At 39.8% G+C, this 22,599-nt stretch overlaps 1 protein-coding gene across 1 annotated transcript in view; it reads left to right on the top strand.

Moving 5' to 3' along the window:
- Positions 1-283: 283 nt before the first annotated feature.
- YWHAQ (tyrosine 3-monooxygenase/tryptophan 5-monooxygenase activation protein theta) overlaps positions 284-22,599 on the top strand; it is a 36,316-nt gene continuing 14,000 nt past the window's right edge. Inside the window, exons 1-2 of the mRNA XM_028099542.2 lie at positions 284-403; positions 798-1,155. Of these exons, the coding sequence (XP_027955343.1) occupies positions 862-1,155 (294 nt within the window). The 5' untranslated portion in view covers positions 284-403; positions 798-861. The remainder of the gene's footprint in view (positions 404-797; positions 1,156-22,599) is intronic.

Here is a 22,599-nt window from a genome sequence, read left to right as displayed (position 1 = left end):
GCTGGGGGTGGCGGGGAGGATGAGGGGAGTTGGTAACAGCATCGCCATGGCAACAGTGACGTCCTTTTACCCTGGATCTAATTGGAGGAAACCCCGTGGCCGAAGCCGCAGCCTGCCGGCCAACCGAACTTGCCCAAGCCGACCCACCCTCCTAGCCTCCGCTTCCCCTCCCGCCCCGCCCTCTTTGCCCCCTTCCGCGCGCTCAGTCTTCATTGGCCAGCCGCGGGGCTGGAGGCGGGACTCTCGGGAGCATCTCGGCGCGTCATTGGGCGGCAGGAGCAAGGGCAGCGGCGGGGCGGCCCGTCCCTCGGCTCCGGGGTAGGCTGAGACGGGAGGGTCCTCGGCTAAAGCCAAAAGCCGATCAAAGTGGTGGGACTCGCGCCGCGGCCGCGGAGACGTGAAGGTGAGCGCCCCGGTCGCCCCTGGCCCTCCTGGGCCTGGCCGGGGCTGAGGGCAGGGCGGGCGGCCGGCCCTCGGGAGCGGCCGGCCTCGAAGCCGCTCTCCTCAGGGACGGCTCTGGCGGCAAGGTGTGGGCCGGCGGCCGCTTCCATCTTGGGCCGGGCGGGCGCGGGAGCGGCCCTTCCACCTCTCCTTACCGCGGGCCGCCTCCGCGGGGCGCCCCTCGGCCTCCCGGGCGCTGGCGGGGAGCGTGGGCGGGGGAGGGAAATTCAACTGGGTGGCGCGTGCGGGGACGGACAAAAGGGGCGGCTGGCTGGCGGCGGGCGGCCCGGGGTGGCGGGCGCATTGTCTGACGGCGCCGCCCCCGCCTTTCTGTCCGCGCCCCCGCCCGCCCGCAGGCCGTCCGCACGCCTCCTCCCGATCCGGGTCGGTGCTCGCCCTTGCTCTCCTCTCCGCGTCCCCATGGAGAAGACGGAGCTGATCCAGAAGGCGAAGCTGGCCGAACAGGCCGAGCGCTACGACGACATGGCCACCTGCATGAAGGCCGTGACCGAGCAGGGCGCCGAGCTGTCCAACGAGGAGCGCAACCTGCTCTCGGTGGCCTACAAAAACGTGGTCGGGGGCCGCAGGTCCGCCTGGAGGGTCATCTCGAGCATCGAGCAGAAAACCGACACCTCGGACAAGAAGTTGCAGCTGATTAAGGACTATCGGGAGAAAGTGGAGTCTGAGCTAAGGTCCATCTGCACCACGGTGCTGGTGAGTCTGCACTTGTCCGGGCTGGGGAGAGAAGGGGGTGCGGGAGCCGGGGAACTGTGCGACCGGGGCGCCGAGGCCCTTTTGTGTGTGAAGCCTTTCACGGAGGATTTCATGGGAATGGGAAAGAAACGTGGGCCGGGGCTTGCCTAATTGTCTGCGACGTGTGGAGGATTGGAGAAGGGTAGCCTTGGCCTCCTGAATGTGTTGTTTCAGTTCTTGAGACTCAAAAAGCTGCTTTTCCAGAGGTGAGCAGATCTTTGCCCAGCTGCTGGGTTGCTACCAAACTGTGTAACTTTGAAACATCCAAGTAGGTTTTTGCAAGACTGAAAATCATTTTCTCAAGAGTACTGAGGAGATCTGGGAACCCTTTAAAGGAACGGAATCTACTCACAGGCTCCATCCAGCCTCTTGGAAAGAAGGTGCAGGCACTTTCCGATAGAGACAATGTGTGTGTAGTACGTTTTCCTCCCAAACCTAGTAATGGAAATTTACTTCAAAAGTATGAACAGATATTTCATTTTTCAAATAACAGTATCTTGTTGAGCTTTTCCGTGCTAAAAGGAGTGGAGGGGGTGGGGAAAGTTGGGGAACTGTGAAGAAGGTACAGATAAACCCAAAGGACAAAATGTCCTGATGAATTTCCGTATTTGATAACATTTTCTCGCTATTATTTAGTTACACTTAAGCACCAATGTATCGAATCAAATTCATTTCTGGTGTGGAGCAGGCAAGGAAAGCTGTCCGGGTTTTGAACAGTCCAGTCTTAGCATTGGGTGGAGTAGGTGACTGCTCTGATTCACTCTTATTAGTGAGAGAGAACATTTTTAGCTTTGTCATGGCATTGGAGCTTTTGATCAGTAACATAAGGTTTTAAATTTTAAATGCCAGCATTATATCCCGGAGTGTTTTTTTTAAGTACCACTTTTACAAAAGACCTACTGATTTTGGGCGTTTTAGGTGGGCTTTGAAAGGCAAGTGTGCTAGATTGGTGATTATTCAGGAGGCAGTAGAAGAGAAAATGCCTCCTTCCTTCCCATCCCTCTCTTTCTTGCCCCATCAGACAATGAATGGCAGGAAATTTTTTCTTTTTTAACTTCTTTAACCTAGTTTTCCAATACAAATAATGGGTGATCTGGTCAAAGTCTTCGCTAATGGAGATAGCAGGTAAAGGGGCAATGCAGAGAGTGTACTTTATATTATATTTATAGGTCTTCTTAGCTTCCGCTCCCTCCCTGGCATGGAGGAGGCGCTTTAAAAGCTTTTCAAACTGAATTGCTGCTGCTTGACTTAAAGAAATTTGCCAACTTGAAAGAGATGGCAAACTTCAGTAGCATATAGTAATGGTTATTGACAACATTGACTCTGAGCAAGGGAAGACTCCTACAAATTCCATGTGCTGAGGAGAGGCTTTTCTATGTATATAGTACTTGGGTGCTCTCACAGCATGTTTCAGTCTCTTTTCTGTTCAGTTATTACTCCGTGTTTTGTTACTTACCTTGCAGCAATTCAGAATTACCACAGAGCTTTTCCTGTTCTCTAGCAAGTGAACTCTGGGCCAAAGGAATATCTGTTTTATTTGGTGGTTCTTATAAATTTAGTTTTTATGATGGCGTTGAGTAGAGTTTTGCTTAGTTGACAAGAGACTTGAAAGACCAGGTATATTAGACTTTTCGGCAGATCATTTCAATAGGAGAGAACCCCTGAAATGAGGACAATTTTTTTTTATATGAAGTGAAATAGAGTTTAGTTTGATTCGTTGGAGACGCCAAGGTGTAAGTAAAATATTTTTATTAACAAAATGGCTTCAGAAACTAATTGTGACTTGATGTGCAGCCTATAAAGAAATCTTGGGAAAGCCCATCTTCAAGCTGGCACCTGTTTTGGAGAGCTTCGTATGTGCAAGGCACTTTGCTAAGCAGTATGGGGAACAAAACGAAGAACCATAGATTTTGTCCATTAGTAATTGATAATACAGAGTGCATGTGAGAAATGCCCAAATATATAATTCCCATAAGATGCTTATGAACAAAATGCTACGTAGTTCAAAGGAAACCGAAACCTCAGGAAAGGCTTCACAAAGCGTGGTTTTTGGAGTGAGCTTTGATAGAGGAGAGTCAGGAAAGGGAGATTGGAACTATATAAGAGAATGTTAGAGTGAGTTTTCTTCATTTGGTTGACAGTGAGGGAGGCATTGAAGATTTTTGAATGGTTTTTGTTTTTTTGTTTTTTTTTTTGAATGATTTTTGAATGGCGTACGTGTCGCAGCATCTAGAATTCATGGTTTGAGTCCTAATTACTGGCTTGTAACCTTAACTGACAGACAAGGAGGAAGTGATAGACTAGTGAGCAAAGCCTGATGATTGATAAGTTAGTAATTTAATGCAGATTCTACCAAAATAATGAGGAAAGAAGAGTGAAACATGAGATTTCTGAACATGGGTGCCAAAATGAGATTTTCTCTTTTTTCCTTTGGTGAACAGGAAGGCGAATTTGGTGTGGAGAAAGTAAGTGAAACTGACTTGTTATAGAAGACTGGGTAAAAGAGTAACCTGAAGGATGGGTGAAATTTTGATCCTAAATAGCAGAGATTCTTAGCCTTTCTCTTTTATAGAGCAGTAGGTTGGGGGTGGAATTCTTTGGACTATTTACTCAAAATGACCATGGAGGACAACTTTCAATTCTTGATAATCACTGTATTGAGAGAGTATACTGAACTGTAGAGGCAGGAAAAAATGTTAAAGTCCAAATGAGTAATTGAAAGAGCAAAGGAGATTAAGAGGGCCCAAATGGCCAAGACCAAACTGTTTGTAGTATCTTAGAGAGGTTAGAGATTTCACCCAGTTACCTGTCTCTCAGGGTTGTTTGTGAAACCAGAGGGTTGGGCTAAGTTTCTGGGTCTCTTTCATTCTCATTTTGGGGGACTAGAAAGTTCTACAGATCCTAGCCATTCGACCTCTGTTCTGACTTTCGCCCACCTCTAAAATGAGCAATTTATAAAGTCCAGGTTGAAGAACATGTCATTTGACAGTGTATGAAATGTTGCAAAACTAACAACTATAGCAAAATGTTTTCAGGAGGAGGAGGTGATGCATGAGTTGTTGGTTTATTGGGAGTAGCAAAGTTTAAGCAAGAAAGATTAATAAGTTGTATGACAACCACGCAGTGTAAATAGCATATGTGGGGTGTTTGGGAGTCATTAAGAACTTAGGTGTGAGGTAAGGGCAAATCAAAGAAATCAAAAGGTTCACCAGAGCCTTCTGGACTTGGGAACAAAATTTGTCATCTACAAAGTCAGTGACCTTGGAGTAAGAACAAGACACTTAGAGAACGTATACAAGATAAAACGTCTGTCTCAGACAACCCCATGTTATCCTTGGGTGTTGATGGTCGTTTAGTAGACTAATTTTAATAAGCTGCTTTGGTATAACATATAAATAATGTATGAAACTAAGGTGCATGTAAATAAGAATAATTTAAAATGGGCTAACAAAACTGTGAAAGTTGTCTGTGTCTGTAAAAGCAGTGTGACCTTAATTCAGTAATATGCTTGAATTTAGTTAAGGGTTCTAAATTAATCTTTTAATGAAAATGGGTCTTGTGTTGGTTATTATTTTGAAGTAAGACTGATCTTGATAGTTAATGAATCTTAATGTGGTTTTATTGACATGATGGAAAAATTATGGGCTCTAGAATCATATGGACTGTTTTTGAATCATTACACCACAGCCTCAGTTTTGTGACCACGGGCAAGTTTCTTACTCTCTTGGCCTGTTTCTTCATCTATAAATTGATGATGATGGTGCCTGCCTTAATAGGTTTGTAGTTAAAATAATATCAAATAACTGACATTTATTGGGCATTTACTATACACTAAGCACTATTTTAAGCATTTTATATTCATTTTGTCCCCCTAAGTTGACAGTATTATTTGTTTTAAACTTGAGAGAACCAAGGCATAAGGAAGTGAAATAACTTGGTCAACGTCACGAAGCTAGTAAACGGTAGAGCAGGGATTTGAACCCAAGTGGTCTGACTCCAGATGAAATTAAGTGAAACCCATTTGGCCCTAAATACAGGGTAGCTGACTGAAGATTACAGTGTGAATTTCTGTTTTGAGGAATTTGTACAGTTTAATATAAGCCGTTATGACTGTAAGTTGTGAAGGAGGGAAGGTAGGTCTCTGGTGGACGAACCTCCCAGTCTGTAATTTTGAGGCCCTCCTTATATACAGGATATCGCAATAAAATTCTAAAACATCTTGACTCTAGCATCTTTTGCCTTTATATTGTTAGCTCCTTGAAGCCAAGAGTTGTTTAGGAGTGAGATGGAATGGAATGTTGTGCGTACAGTCATGTAAGTATAAAGTTAGATCAGTGGTTCTCAACCAGGGTGAATTTACCCCTTGGGGGACATTTAGCAAGTTCTGGAGACAGTTTTTGCTTGTCAAGAATGGGAAGGAAGGGTGCTACTAACATATGGTGAGTTAAAGGCCTGAATACTGCTGAGCATCATATAATGCACAGGAAAATCCACAACAACAAAGAATTACCCAGCCCAAAGTGTCAGTAATGCCAAGGATGAGAAAGTGGCTGGATCATGAATAAAGTGAGCAGTATTAAGTTGACCAGACTGTAAAATGCCTTCCTTTGGGTTCTTTTTTTTTTTTTAAGACTTTATTTATTTGCGAGAGAGAGACAGCGAGAGAAAGCAGGAGCAGGAAGGAGAGGGAGAACCAGGCTCCCTGCGCCAAAGACAGACCCTTAAACAACTGAGCCACCCAGGCGCCCCTCCCTTTGGGTTCTTACTAACATGTTGGCATCTTGTCAGAACCCTTTGTCTAGACTTGTCATTTTTTTTTCTTGTTACTATTGTGTGTGTGTGTGTGTGTGTGTGTGTGTTTGCTATTTTAACTCTATAGAGTTCACTTTTCTGGAACTTAATCATTGAGTGTTGTATTTTCAAGGATGTGTATCATGGTTGCCTCCAAAGCTCTAAGCTTTGCCCTTTGAAAAACTTGGCACGGATTAAAAAGATGGAACTGAAATTAAAATGACATTTATTAGGAAGAGGTGATTAAATTGATGGACAGCAAATATTCCCCTCTCATTCATAACTGCCATATATGCTATTTTTATATGCATATGTGGTTCCAGGCTTTTAAACCCTTGGTGTGTGTTTATTTGGATGTTGCATAATTATACTAATGCTCTACTGAACATGTAGGTTGTAAACAATTTTTCTCCATTATAAACAACACTGGGAAGAACATCCTTGCTGCATGCTTTATGCTAGGATTTACTTAGGTTCTTGGAAGTGAAATTTCCAAATCAAAAGATGGGCTTTTCTTTTTTCCACATAGCCCTCTGAAAAGATTGTGTGCATTTGCACTGTCATCAGCAATTGTTGAGAATGGCCATTTCCCCTTGTCCTCTCCAGCACAGATAGGTTTTTGAGGCTAACAAAAATCCAGTGACTGGAAGCGTTCAAATTTTACCTCCTTGTTCAGTATTGGAGGTAATGAGGACTACCTCTGTTCTCAGAAAGGGCTAGTTACCAGACTTTTTTTTAAGTCTCATATACAGTTTCACTTATAAAATGGTACTGTAGCATGGGATTAGTTAATTCAAGGTGCTTAACAGTTGGGAGATCAGCTTGATCATATTGATGTTCTTACGTGATATTTCTCAGTACCAGGTTTTGTGTTTAGCTCTAGTTGTTTCGGAGTAAGAACAGCATATATATTTGTACCATTGACTGTCTAGGTATTAAGGAGGAATGGTAGAGAAGGCGTCATTTAAGATATATCAAGAGAAGAAAAATTATAGTTCATTCATTGATACTTTAAACTCTTAATCCGTAGGTAAATCAGTGATGAAGTTTTTTTTTCTTTTAATATTTTATTTATTTATTTGACAGAGAGAGACAGTGAGAGAGGGAACACAGGGAGAGGGAGAGGGAGAAGCAGGCTTCCCGCCAAGTAGGGAGCCCGATGCCGGGCTCGATCCCAGGACCCTGGGATCATGACCTGAGCCAAAAGCAGACGCTTAACGACTGAGCCACCCAGGCGGCCCAATGATGAAGTTTTCTTGAATATTTCATGATAAATAATCTGACCAGACTTGAAAACATTGTTTGCATGTTGAAGTATTTCAAGACAAAATGATGATGGTGATGATATCTAGAACTTCCAAATAATGGGTGGGGGCATAAATGAAACAAGAGGGTTTATGAACCAATATAGGTGCAGCTGGCTTTAATGGGAATCCATTATGCTATTCTCTCTCTTGCGTGTGTTTGAAATTTTCCGTAATTAAAAAGGTTTTTACCTCCTAGAAATTCCACTCCTGGGTATTTACACAAGAGGGATGAAGATGTAGGTCCAGAAAAAGACCCGGCCAAGAATGTTAATAACAGCTTTATTCTAAGAGCAAAAAACTGGCGACAGTCCATTAATAGTAAAGTGGGTAAACTGTGGTATATTCACACAATGGAGTACTACTCAGCAATAAAAAGGAATGGACTATTGCTATACATTACAATATAGGTGAATTTCAGAAACATGCTAAATAAAAGAAGCTGTGCAAAAAAGTCCATCTTGTGGGCACCTGGGCATCTCAGTCGGTTAAGCGCCTGCCTTCGGCTCAGGGCATGATCTCAGGGTTCTGGGATCAAGCCCCTCATCAGGCTGCCTGCTCAGCAGGCAGTCTGCTTGTCTGCTTCTCCATCTCCCTCTGCCCCTCCTCCCCCACCCCTCCCCCGAGCTCCTGCGCTCGCACACTCTCTCTCAAATAAATAAATAAAATTTCTTTTAAAAAGTACATCGTGTAATTTCATTTATATGAAATTCTAGAACAAGCAAAAGTAATCTGTGGGTGAAAAGTCAGAAGGATGGTGGCCTCTGTGTGGATGGAGGCAGAGATTGACTTGACTTTCTTTGGTGATTGTAGTGTTCTTTATGTTGATACGGGTTTGAGTTCCGCCGGTATATGCATTTGTGAAAACTCACCAAATGTACACCTAACGTTTATGCATTTCATTTTATATAAATTTTGCTTCAAAAGGAAAAAACTAATGATGCACATACTGGTGTCTTCAGTTTACGTGAAAACTAATAGAAATGGATGAATATGTGATAAAGCAAGTATGGCAAAAGGTTAATAGTAAAATCTGGGTGGTGGGTATAGGGGTGTTCACTGTAGTTGGTGGTTGCCATGAATTAGGGTATGATATTTTACACTGCTGTGATTGAATGCCTCTAAAACCTATAGCAAGGTAAACAGTGAAAGCTAGGTCTTACTGATGTCAAGATAAAAGCATGTATGGGAAGGTTTCAGTGTCCACCTCAGAGAAAGGGCTGATAGACTTGTCACCTTAGCTTTTGTTTTTATTTGGTGATGAATGTTAGATTGATGGAGTTATGGGTTACAATGGAAGACTTACATAAGTGACCAATACTCTAGAGCAGTGTTTTATTTTTTGTCTTTTGTTTTTAGTAAACTCTGTGCCCAGTGTGGTGCTCAAACTCACCACCCCAAGATCAAGAGTCTCATGCTTTATCAACTGAGCCAGCCAACCCTACTTATAGGGCAGTGGTTTTCAAACTTCTTGGACTCAAGACAAACCTAAACATATTGTAGAACCCAAAAGCTTTTGTTTTATACCTGTAGATGTTTACATTATTAGAAATTAAAAGTGAGAATTTTGTAATTCATTTAGAATGCATTTGGAATAATAAACTCACTAGAAATTAACATAATGTGTGGTTTTAAAGATTGTGGTGAAATATACATAACAAAATTTACTATTTTAAGTGTACAGTTCTAGGGTATGAAGTACATTTACTTTGTGCAACCATCACCACCACCCATCTCCAGAACTTCTTCATCTTCTCCACCTGAACTCCTTATTCTCCCCTTCGGGCAGCCACCATTCTACTTTCCATCTCTAAATTTGAGTACTCTAGATACCTCATATAAGTGGAATAATAACTTTTAAAGAGAAAAAAAAGTAAATAGTGGCATTGCTTTACATTATGTCTATTGCAGTATCCCATCTCTTGTAGCTTCTGGAAAACTCCACTCATCTAACAGTGACCATGAAAAAGCAAAAAGCATCTTAGTATTGTGAAAATGGTTTGACTTTGTTTCCCCTTCCCGAAAGAGTGCAAGAGAGACCCTTAAAGGTCCCCAGACCACACTTTGAAAATTGCTGCTACTCTGTGGGGATTCTGCTTTGAAGCTTGCTAATCATCACTGTGATCATCATGGGGTGATAGAGCAATTTTCTGAGTAGTTGTCATTCATTATGTGGTGATAATGAAATTTGTAAAACCTTCTCCTTCTCATTGCCCCATCCCTTCATCCCTTAAATTATTTTAAGAATATAGGCTTGGGGACCAGGAAAAGTCACAGATTTGGTAACAAAGAAAAAGGAAAAGTTGGTTTTAGATATTGAGTATTAAAGAGTCCCTATTCCTGAGAAATGAAAGAACTGGTATGTTGGAATGACTTCTTCCTTATATTGAGAATGGTAATGTAAGGTTAAGATGATCTCTCTTTTTTCTCCTGAATTCCCAACCCCAAAGCAGAGTTGACATGAATGAAATATGTTGATAATGGTCTTTTGCGGTTGGTTTCATTTAGGTTTGAAAGGTACAAAGCTTTTGGAGCTGGGTCAGCTGTTAGCACGGTTGAAGCATCTCAATGAAACTTTTCTTTCACACAGATCTTCACTATACATTTCACAGTTTTTCTGTTCACATGAGCTGTATTCCATGAGCTTTTCGTCCTCTGGACTTTTTACTCCAGTTGGATTTGGTACTAAGTAAGTATCGTATTATCCTTAGTTTACTAGCTTTAACTGCGAGCGTTCTCTCTTCTGTATGTCTAGGCTTTACTGGGAGAAATGGGGAAGCAGTTGTGCAGGTGGTAAGAACATGACTATAAGGGTTTTTTTTTTTAAGATTTTATTTATTTGTCAGCGTGAGAGAGAGAGAGAGAGAGAGAGAGAGGAGAGAGAGCACAAGCTGGGGGAGCAGCAGGCAGAGGTAGAAGCAGGCTCCCCGCTGAGCAAAGAGCCGGATGTGGGACCCTGGGATCATGACCTGAGCTGAAAGCAGACACTTACTGAGCCATCCAGGCATCCCTGACTATAAGGACTAATGTAAATTTAATGTAAATGCTTGTTTCTTAAAGGACAGTCTTAGATTGCTGTTTATAAATGTTAGGGTAACCATGGGAAATAAGTGGGGAAATACGTGAAAATGCTTTAAAACTAATGATACTGATGTTCAGATTAGACTTGTTACTGGCCAAGTTGCTCTTGCTGGTGTTTCTCATCTAGTATTAATACTCCCACTTTCCCTCTTGTTTTGCACATTCACCAAACAGCCATTACTTGAACACAGCTCAGAACAGTTTTGTTCTTTTAAGAACTACAGTATTAGACACCTGCTGTTAGCTATATATATATGTATATATATATATGCATGTATGTATATATATGTGTGTATATGATGTTTCGATCTTTCAGCTTGGTACTATTTCCAAGTATTTAACATTTATTTATTTATTTATTTATTTATTTATTTATTAAATACTCTCTACACCCATTGTGGGGCTTGAACCCCCCACCCCAAGATCAAGAGTCGCACACTCCACTGACTGAGCCAGCCAGGCACCCCTAGCAATATATTTTTTAGATCTTCCATGCATGTGTTCCCCTCTCATAATTCTGATGGACTAATGAAGAGGTTAGAAAGGTTACAGTTAAGGGTTTATGCATCCTTTAATCAGAAAATACTTTAGATTATTTGGAGGCTAATTACAGAGACCAGGTATTTGGTTCTTGGTGATGTCAGAAACTTAAGAGAGTTTGGCAGGATCGAATATCCAGTTAATATAATCATGCTATATGAAAGTTATTGTTAATGTAATTTAGTTTTTACTGTATTTAATTTTTTAAACACAGTATTTAAACATCCAGGGACCGACGTTTGAAATGGGAAATGGTGCTATGTTGAAGTGACTTCAAATTAAGATGGGAGCCTTTATCAAACTACTTGACGGTCCCCTGGAAATTTTTATTTCCTCTTCCTTCCCCCATACCTGCCAAAGTATTTGAGGTAGAAGAAAACTTGGGAACGATTTAATTAGAGAAATGATCAGGAAAATAACAACTTCAGTAGATGGGGGAAGGAGGTAGAGGAGTGTGCATTGACTGTGTTCAATGGCTAAGTTTAAGAGTAAAGAACATATTTAAATAGCAGTATTTATTTGGCAAATTTCTTTTGTTTATCCAAGTTTGCATTTCATTTATTTTGTACAGAGATGAGGCTGTCAAGAAAATGACATTTATTTTTCTATTATTTCTTGTTACATTTTTTTTATCTTTAATTATTGCTGTGTTTAAAACGTGCAAAATTCTGATTGGCTCAGTTGGAGGAGCGTGCAACCCTTGATCTGGGGGTTGAGTTCGAGCCCCATGTTGGATGTAGAGATTATGTATAAAATCTTTTAAAAAATAAATTAATATATAGTACAGAGTAACCTGGTGCAGTTTGAATAACTCAGCAGGTGGAAGTGAAGGCTCTACCTCTGTTTTATTTATAACCAGCTGTACATTTTTGGGAAGATAAAGGTGATCCTCTTTATGCAGTTGTCAAAAAAAAAATCACTTCGTGATTCATTTTTGTCTGACACAGACTTTTGAGAATTTCTGCTTTTAATCTAAATGGCCTGACAAATGTTTATAAAGCTTATTTCACCTATTGATAGAAATAATTTCCTTTCAAGATATCAGAGCAGCATATCCAACCCCCAAATCTGTTGAGTCTTTAGAGGACCTACAAAGAATTGTTAGTATAGGTTCTCCAATACTTTTCCGTAGGGGGTGCCTGACTGGGCTCAGTTGGTAGAACATGCAGCTCTTGATCTCTGGGGTCATGAGATCAAGCCCCATGTTGGGCATAGAGCTTACTTAAAAAAATAAAATAAGGGCACCTGGGTGGCTCAGGCGGTTGATGGCTCAGGTCATTATCCCATGGTCCTGAGATGGAGCCCCTGGCTCCCTGCTCAGCAGGGAGTCCGCTAATCCCTCTGCCCCTTCCCCCACCCCCCCCAGCACTTGAGTGTGCTCTTTCACAAAAATAAATACAATCTTTTTAAAAAATAAATAAATAAAATAAGACCTGTTTTTCCATAGGATATAATACTGTCTTTCCTGTGGTAGAATTTATGATTAGAGAGTTTATGGGGAAAATAGGATTAAAGGGATGGATGGTGGTTAAAAATGAATCTCTCAAACTCTGAATGGTTTTCATTTAAGAAGTGTTCTCTGATCATCTGATCTTGTGTGCTATTATTGTTTGTTCTGTTTTTAAAATAAGACAAAGCCAATGCACTCAAAATTTTAGTGATATTTTACATGTATTTTGAAGTCATAGTAATGAGTGCTATACAAATAATTTCTTTTTTTTTCTATTCTTCCTCTAAAGAAACTTCATAATCTTCCTCTAGTTTCAAAGAAATGCTTGCAAAATAATTTGTCTTAGTTGCAGATACTGTCTGTATTAAGAGACTCTTTTTCCACTGTCTTGATTTAACGACTTGGGAATATCGGTTCATATTTATCTTTTTTTTTTTTTTTAATTAAACTGCATGCTCAGCATGGGGCTCAAACTCACAACCCAGAGATCAAGAGTCTCATACTCTACTGACTGAGCTAGCAAGGTGCCCCCATATGTATCTTTTAAATATAACTCAAATACTATAAAATTCACCTATTTAAAGTATATGATTCAATGGTTTTTAGCATATTCACAAAATTGTGCAGCACCACTACTAATTCCAGAACATTTTCATCACAAAAATCCTATGCCCGTTAGCAGTTATTCCCTGTCTCCACTTCCCCCAGTCCCTGACAACTACTTTCTGTCTCTATAGATTTGTCTATTCTGGACATTTCATCATATAAACAGAATCATACACTCTATGACCTTTTGCATCTGTTTTCTTTGACTTGGCGTAATGTCTTAAAGGTTCATCCATGCCTTTTTATGTCTGAATAATATTCCGTTGTATGGATTTACCACATTTTTTATCCAGTCATCTGTCTTTGGACATAGGGCTTGCTTTCATCTTTTGACTATTTGAAATAATGCTACTGTGAACATTCATGTACACTTACTTTTTTTTTTGAGATTTTTTTTAAAGATTTTATTTAAGAGAGAGTGAGTGCATGAGTGGGGGGAAGGGCAGAGAGAGACAGTCTCCAGCAGGTTCACCACCACGCGCAGTGTGTGATGTGGGGCTCGATCCCATGACCCATGAGATCATGACCTGAGCCAAAACCAAGGCTTAAAACTGACTGAGCCACCTAGGTGCCCCTGAGATTTTATTTTTAAGTAATCTCTGTATACAACATGGGACTCGAACTCACAACCCTGAGATCAGGAGTCATATGCTCCACCAACTGAGCCAGCCAGGGGCTCCCCATGTACACGTTTTTGTGTGGACGTGTTTTCATTTCTCTTGGTTATATCCTTGGGTCATATGATAACACTGTTTAACCACTTGAGAAACTGCTATAATGCCAGAGTGGCCGCACCATTTTAAATTTCCACTAGAGTTCCAGTATCTCTGCATCTTCACCAACAGTCATGGTGGGTATGAAGTGCCTTTGATTTGCATTTTCTAGATGATTAATGGATGTTGTGCATATTTTCATATGCTCATGGGCCATTTGTCTGTCTTTGGAGAATTGTCAATTCAAATCCTTGCTCATTTTTTAATTGGGTTGTCTTTGTTGAGTTGTAATAGTACTTCATATATTCTGGATACTATACCTTTATCAGTTATATGATTTACAGATACATTCTCCCATTCTGTAGGTCGTCTTTCACTTGCTTGATAGTGTCCTTTGAAACACAAAAGTTGTTAATTTTGATGAAGTCCAGCTTGTTTTCTTCGGTTGCTTGTGCTCTTGGTGTAATATGTAAGGAACCATTGCCTAATCCAAAGTCACGAAGATTTACACTTATGTTTTCATCTAAGAGTTCTTACATCTTAGGTTTTACTTTTAGGTTTTTGGTCCATTTTGAGTCAATTTTTATATATGGTGGGAAGGTAGAGGTCCAGCCTTCATTCTTAACATGTGGCTATTCAGTTGCCTTGCACTATTTGTTGAAATGTTAGTTAATATATCCTTGATCTGAAATTCTCAACTTATGGAAAAAATAATCAGAAATGGTTTGGCATAAAAATTCACGTAAGGAAACTTGTGACCATTCCATCCTTATGCTCCAGCCAAATTGTTTGCCCGAAGCACTCCGTAGTTTGTTTCCATCCCTCTACTTACTGCTATTCTCACTTCTAAAGCCTTCTGTCTGCCATTTCTGTATGTTGAAATCACACCTATCCTGCAAGATAATTTAGGTACCCCTGCACTCATTCCATAGTCATTTATAAATTTCAGCCTATTAATACTTTCGCATCTGTTTCCTTGCACTATTCTGTGTGTAGTTATGGATATATGAGATGTGTTTACTTGTATGAAAACAGGCATATTGATTTACATACTTACATAGCCAATTAGCTGTGAACTCAAATTCAGCTTTTCTAGAGAAGTGCTTTTTCCGTTTCCACTGTGTTTCCACTGCCTTTCGTTGTAAAAGTCTTCCTTTGTAGACCCCATTCTTCTGAAATCCTCTCTCCTTTCTCTGGATTCTCTTTTGTGTAGAAATAGGGGAGAATTGGGGCTTTATTCAGTCATGCTCTGTCGCTAGAGCAGCTCCCTTTTATCTCTTTTGATATATACTTACATTGCTTTAAAAGACTTGGGGGGAGGAAATAATTACTGATTGTTAAAGTTTGCAACTATTACCATATTAGAAGGAGTCCAGGTTCCCGAATGGGACTTGGGACTTAGACCTTCCAGCCTTTCTTTTCGGCCTCCTTTCTCACTCTTCCTTCCCTCTGTGCTTGTGAACTTTCTTACCTTTGCTCTAATTCTCTCCCCGGTGTAAGAATGTGTTGTTATATTAATGTAACGTTTTCTTTCTCACCAGGCCTAGTCGTGAGGCCCAATTCTGTATTGTCTGGAGTTTACCTGTGTCCTGAGTTCCTCTTGTGGCTGCCCCCAAAATAAATTGTAACCAATTCAGATCAATATTGGTAAGCTTTAAGGGTATGTAAGAATAAGGACTTCATCTTTATTTTTTCCTCTCTATACTATAAGCACTACTTTATTTTTCAAGGTTATTTTTTTTGTGCTGTACCCCGTAGTTCATTTGAATGTAATCAAATCAGTAACCATATAAATTTAGTTCCAAATGCAGAGTAATTTTCTTACCACAGTCTTTTAAACTCCTTTTTTGACTCTGTTCTTCCCTTTGTGCCCTGTAACAGAGTTGGTAGACTAGAGCACTGTGTGTGTGTGTGTGTGTGTGTGTGTGTGTGTGTGTGTGTGTGTCCACAGAGATATGTGGCATAGGTTAGCCATACGGAAAAATTAGTCTGCAAATAATTATATAATTTCTGTAATGTAGAAATGGCTTAATCCAATTTGTCATAGACTTACAAAAGATAAAGTTCATATGAAAGTACACTGGTGTATTTGCTAGTATAAGCTATTATCTTTTTTTAGTAGTTTTCCTAGGATATCTCAAAACTTGACCCATATACTAAATTAGCAGGGCAGTTTTGACCTGTTTTTAATTACTAGAACATGCTTTCTATTAGGTATCAGGATGTTTGTCAGTACCAAACTTAAAATTTGACTTCCTGTTTTGTTTTTCTTTTTAAGGAAAACTTGTTTTCTCACTGTCATTTTTCTTTTACTTTGCAAATCAGTGGCTAGAATAGTTTCTGGATCCCAGTAAATTGCAAGTTCTCTGAGGGGAAGGAAGTACAGACACTGGTGTTAGCCTTGATTCTTTCGGTATCTTGTGGTTGTGTATTGTAGGAATTGTTTTTAATGCAGGTTGACGGATTTGGAAAGTAGTGTTAGCATTACTGTCATTCCAGACCTGTGTATCTTGCCCACAGAGTTGAGAATCTTTGAACAGAAGGTATAACATTCCTGTCTTGCTGTTTCGGCCACTCAGTATCCACCTGCTAAAATGTGAGGATATATAGCAGACAGAGATCAGAGATAAAGGACTGGGCATTATATTTGTTTCTAATAATATCTGGAATTGGCTCAGCTGTTTTGTGTGAAGTGAGGATACAAAGACGGTGATTTTCTTTGATATTGGCACATGGCAGTTCATAGACACCCCAGTGTTTGTTAGAGGCTTAAACTCTTTCTGTTACGTGTCTTCAACACTGTAGTCATAAACAGCTCTGTAGCTGAGTTGGAAAATAGGATGAACATTCTTATACAAAAGTATTTTATTGGTTTTGGGTTTTCTAAAGTACTAATTGTTGAGGGGAGCAGAGGGGGTGCACTATGTTCACAGAAAGGCCATCTTGGCCTCAAAACCTTGCCTTGCTGCCCACCCCCCAAAATGGGGGGGGGCAGAGAGATAAAAAAAGCTTTTTCTCTTTTACTGAGAGCCCTGGATTTTTTCCCTGCCCTCTCCCTCTGCTTGTTTATCCTGTGTTTAGCTCTTTACTTTCTTTTGCCCACAAAAATAATTAACCACTTGATTGTATGGACTAATCGGGCTTACTTTTTTATTTTCATTATAACTACAGTAGCACATACCCCTTTGGGTCTGAAGAATCCATATTAATTCTCTAACCGTGATGACAATTTAGCATGACACAGTAATCATACTAATGTTGATTTGTTAATTTGACAAATATCCCAGCCAGTGTTGAGTTTTAGGTCTTTGTTACTTTCAGAATTATGTTTCAACAGTTTGAACATGTGGTGGTTTTAGTCTAACACTAGTATCAGTTCTTTCTCCCAAGAATGCACATGCACATTCATGAGTACCCCAGAGTTGTATGAATTTTAATAAATAGCAACTATTGCTATGATGGCCTAATAACACTTTTTCAGGGATTCCCCCACTGCCACTAAACTCAGGATAAAGGAGGAATTTGTTTGCTTGTTTGGCGGGGGTGCCAGATCACTAAAACAATAGTAGTGTACGTTTATGGTCCAGGGTTTGTCCCCTTGGCCTTTTGGGCTCCACATCTGATTATTCGTACATTGAGAGTGGAACTGCAAAAATTATAAATCGATCAGAGCATAATGTTCTAGTCATGTTCATTGCCTACGGGCAAATTTACAGGAGGAACCAGATTTAGCATTTGGAAATTGTTTGGTGAGCACAGAAATCCCAACAAAAGGCAGTGATTGGATGATCTTAATGACTAGTTACTCTGACACCTGCTGCATCCAGCCTCTGTATAGGTGATTTGCTGTTGGAAGACTGTTCATGGACCTAAGTACCCTCTCCTCATAATAGTGCTAGAGATTACTCAGTGTTTGCTTTTTCACTTTCTCCCCAGTTCCTGCTGTATTGCCAGCTTCTAACATAATGATTGACAGTATGTTTTGCTTCAAGTATTTGGGAGGCATCTCGTTGCTCCGTGCTCTTCCTGCTGTTGAAAGAATGGTAATAATAGAAATAAGGTTGGGCATCAGTCAGTCAGGACAGTGCTGCCCAAATGTTTTTGTATTATGGCACACAGAAGAACCATATTTATATTTCCCAGTATATATGATACACTGGGGAAAGTGGATTTTTCCCCCAGCTTCACCCTGCTGGTGTGATGGCAGAGGGGATCAATATCTCTTTACCATTTATATTAGTTGGAATACTCTGATTCTGGAGGATGGTGAGTGCTAGGCTATAAATTTATTCTTTCTTTAACCGGCCATTGAGATTTTTGAGCAGGGATTATTAACATACCCAGAATGGAATTTAAGGTTAATCTGGCAGTAGAGTATAAAATGGATTAGAGAAAGAAGAACCCTAAAGCCTGGTAGATCAGTTAGGTGATTGGATTAGAGAAGAGTGAGTCTCATAAGACTGAGACTGAGAAGATAGATCAACATGCTATTAATAGAGGGAGAGTCAGTAGGGCTTGACATCTGGTGGTCGGATGGGAAAAGGAGAGTGAAAGTCAAAGGCAGTGCTGATGGCTTTGGGTAGCTAAGACCGGGAAGAGGATGGTGGAATAATTAGTAGAAATAAGGGATGTAAGTATAGAAACAGGTTTGGAAATAAATGTATTTCTGTTGAAGGCATATTGAGATCTAGTAGAAAACCATTTGTAAATATATGAGGATACTCAACCATATAACACTACAGAGAAGTTGGGAGTGTGAATGGGCTGCTGGAAGGGTTGTTTTACAATACTCCATGAGTTTAGTGCACTTTAGAGTGTGGCCTTTAGCCTTGTGGACTCAAACACCCTGGGGGGGGGCGGCATTCAGGGATAGATCCCAACAATCAAGCTCATGTGACTGGTATATAAGACCAAGAACATTATTTGTTTACAGTGAGGAATAACTAGCACAAAGCTTGCAATACTTGTGTTGGCATGACCAATATGTTCTCTTTCAGCAGGCAGATAGACTCACATAGAAATCAAGTCATCATCAGGGAGTTGTTTAGTAAATGTGGCCTCATAATGAGGAATTCTGTAGTGGTTCAAATATATAATGGCTCTCGTCTCCACAGCAGGGCATGGATTTGCCAGTGGGTTGACTGACTGTGATTCACACTCCTTTGGCTATGTATTGGATTGTTTTCTTCATCCTTTTCTGTTTCCATGTCTCTTTCTGTTCTTTCTGATAGATTCATCCTTACTTTTAAAGTACATTCATTTTCCATTATGTCAGATTATAGTCAAGTTTTGCATTTTTATTAATTTGCTATACAAATTTTCGTATATCAAAACTAGACAAAGTCTTTTCCTTCAGTGGTTTATAGTTACAGAGAGGGAGATAGATGTTCCCAAAGTATACCGTGCTTATTTGTCTGAGGTTTCCAAATGAAATCTTGACTTGGATAAAATTACATCCATGGGTTTCGGTCACTAAGTATCAGAGGGCTAGGGGAGTAAGGCCAGAGGAAACATCAGGATGACACCCAGGTTTCTAACCTGGGGCAATTGAGTGCTTTTCCTAAGAAAAAATGAGTAGGGGAGGAGAATCAACAGACTGTTTGCAAGGCATTTTATTTTTTTTAAATGAGTAAAGTTTAAAGTCCCAGTGGCCCATGCAGGGGGTTCTGTGTGTGTGCACACACGTGCATGCGTGTATAGTGGTCTAGTGGTATATGTTCATTGAAGTTTATGTACCAAGCAGTGTTCTGAGCAATTTGAATTAATTCACTTAATCTTCATGATAACCCAGTGAAGTAAGTGATTGGCATTAACTCTGTTTTATAGATGAATAAACTGAAGTACAGAGCTATAAAAATAAATTGCCCAAATAGGCAAGGGGCAAATTTGTGAGTCATTACCAGGTAGATACTGGTTAAAGTCATGCCAATAAATATCTCAAATTAACCCACACCGTGTCGGTTACCTTAAAATGGATAGTGAACTATTGAAATATTTGAGATCCTAGATGATTCTAATGAAACATTTCTTCCTGATACCAAATTTTTGGCCAGTCATCAGATTTTAGAAAGTGTAGTCATAAAGGCAGACACTTGTTGAAAAAAATTACTATACTTAAAAATGTAGATAATCTTCTAAAAGAGGTTTGGGAGACACATGTCCTTTTATAGCCAGCTCACTTCTTTGCACATATATGAAAGAATTTCTGTATTTCTTAGTAATCTGGAATACTATTCTATTATCACACATCTATTGTTATTCAGAATCTTACAATCTGTGTTGTTACAGTTTTAGAGGAGAGTGGAAACTTCACAGATTAAGACCATGAATTTTTCAGTTACTTGAAATTTTAGTTACTGTAATTATTCTAATTGCTGGCTTCTCTTTTATTCCATTACTTCTTCCTTCCCACTCTAAAAGGGTTCTTTCAGTAAAGGTCTGAGTGGGAACTTCTGTCGTTGGATAGATAATTTATTTTGCACCTGATCTTATATGGTACTTTTATTGGTTAAGGAATTGTAGCTGACAGTTGTTTTTCTCAGCACTTTGAAGATACTTGTTTTCTGATGAAAAATCAGCTATCAGTCGTATTGTTGTTTCTTCCTTTATAGGTAACGTGTCATTTCTCTGGTTGCTTTTAAGAATTTTCTTATCTTTGGCATTCTTCAGTTTTACCATGATGGTCTAGGTATGAATTTATTTTTATTTTCTCTTGCTTGGTATTCAGTGTGCTTTTCTACTCTGAAGATGTCTTTTATCCTATTACTGGGAGAGTGTCAGCCTTATTCCTGAATTCCTGAATAGCATCTCTTCCTCATTCTTTGTCTTCTCTCTGGAATTCCTATGACATATCTTAAACATCTTTTCTTTTCTTTTTTGAGAGAGAGAGAGAGACAGTGAGAGCGCCAGGGGAAGAGGGAGGGAGAGAATCCTGAGCAGATTCCATGCCCAGCTGGGAGCCTGAACCAGGGCTCCATCTCATGATCCCGAGATAGTGACCTGGGCCAAAATCAAGAGTAGATGACGCTTAAGTGACTGAGCCACCCAGGCACTCCTAAACATCGTATTTTAGACCTCTCTTTTTGCATCTTTAGACTTATGCATAATTTTTTCATCTTGTTAGTTATTCTGTGTTCTGATTAGTTTCTTAAAATGGGCCTTCCATTTTATTAATTTTCTCTTTTTTAATTCTAAAAACCTTTCTCCCTCTCCCCTCATTTCCAGGCTGCCTTTTTCTTAATTTATTGTATCCTGTACTTACCACTAGCTTCTGTTCCCCCCCCCCACTTTTTTTAAATTTTTTGGTTATTTTAATCAAGTAAAAGTGTCAAGCTTCTACAGAAACAAAGAGAATGTTCTAATAACTCTTTACCCAGCTTCAGCAATTATGAGTTCTGTTTTGTTTATATCCCCACCAGAAACACTCTTTCCCCCACCCACCCCTCTATTGAAGCTAGTCCTAGCCAGCATCATCTGTTCAATCCATAACTGTTAAAATGTGTATCTTTAATCATTTTTAACATGCTTATTTTATGTTTTATTACACACTTTCATTTTTTAAGTTCTTGGGTACTAACCATCTCTTGTCTGTGTGCTGATCCCTCATGGTGGATTTGTTCCTTGAGTAATTTTGTTATTTTTAATAATATGGATGTAGCTTTTTCCATGGAACTTGTGTATGCCTTGGATTGTGGAAGTGTCTTTGTAGTGGTTTTGGTGATTTGTTTCTGCTGGGCACACTAAGCTTTGGCCCGTTTTTACATACATTTTCACCTTGTGGATTCACACGTCATGTATGAAATAAAAATCTAAATAGCACCTGCACAGAACATGGGTTCAGATTTCAGTTTTTTATGGGAGACTATACCCACCTGCCACAAAAGCCCAGGAAATAGCTTTCTTGCTACTTCTCAGCAATGATAGACAGAGTTTTTCTAGGGCCCCTACTCCCTGCACACACCGTTGTCATTGTGTTATAAACTGGCACTTTTCACTCTTTGTTTCATCTTCCTATCCAGCACCTCAAGGTCTCCCTTTTTTCTTTTGGTGCTCTGTTACTGTTTTTCTATTTTATTTGCTTCTATTTGGCATTTTGATTATTTTTAGAAGGGAAATTCTGCTCAGTCTCACTGTATTGCCAGAATCAGAAAGTCTTGTTTTTGCTCTATTTTAAGGTGAGATGAGTCACAAATTTCTTAAGTACTCCATACTAAAGTGAGTGAGGTGTGTATGTCTCTGTGTGTGCATGTATTTTAATCTGATGTACTACTGCTATTCAGGTAACATTTAAAATATGTTACCGTTTGGCATGGTCAGGTAAACAGTACATTAAACATGCATTCAGACTTGTATTTCAATTAGAAATCTTCTGTTCGTGTATTTTATTTGTGCTAAAATTGAATAGTCCCCTGGCGCCTGGGTGGCTCAGATGGTTAAGCGTCTGCCTTCGGCTCAGGTCATGATCCCAGAGTCCTGGGATCGAGTGCCGCATCGGGCTCCCTGCTCTGCGGGGAGCCTGCTTCTCCCTCTGCCTCTCTCTCTCTCTCTCTCTGACTCTCATGAATAAATAAATAAAACATTTAAAAAAAAATAAATAAATAAAATTGAATAGTCCCCTTAACTTGTGCTTCTCGTATTGGTCAGAAATGTTGGTAATATTATATGTGACTTAATATAATAGAAAATATTAATAAATGCCATTTAATTTCCAGTCTTTAAATACATGAAATTTATATAAGATACATCTGGGAAATGAACTCATATCATTAACTTACAAAGAGTTCCTACAAATCAGTTTAGGAAAATGGCAAAGGATATAAATACAGTGTTAATAGAAAAGGACATATAACTGTTTGACTTCATTTATAATAAAACTACAAACAAAACTCTAATAATACATTTTTCCCTTACTAGACTGGAA

The sequence above is a fragment of the Eumetopias jubatus genome, unplaced genomic scaffold, assembly GCF_037043125.1.
Source record: "Eumetopias jubatus isolate StellerSeaLion01/CBP00866 unplaced genomic scaffold, mEumJub1_p1.0 scaffold_9, whole genome shotgun sequence".
In the NCBI taxonomy this organism is placed as follows: Eukaryota; Metazoa; Chordata; class Mammalia; order Carnivora; family Otariidae; genus Eumetopias; species Eumetopias jubatus.
The sequence above is the reverse complement of the archived record's forward strand: the minus strand, read 5'-3'. Positions and strand labels throughout refer to the sequence as shown.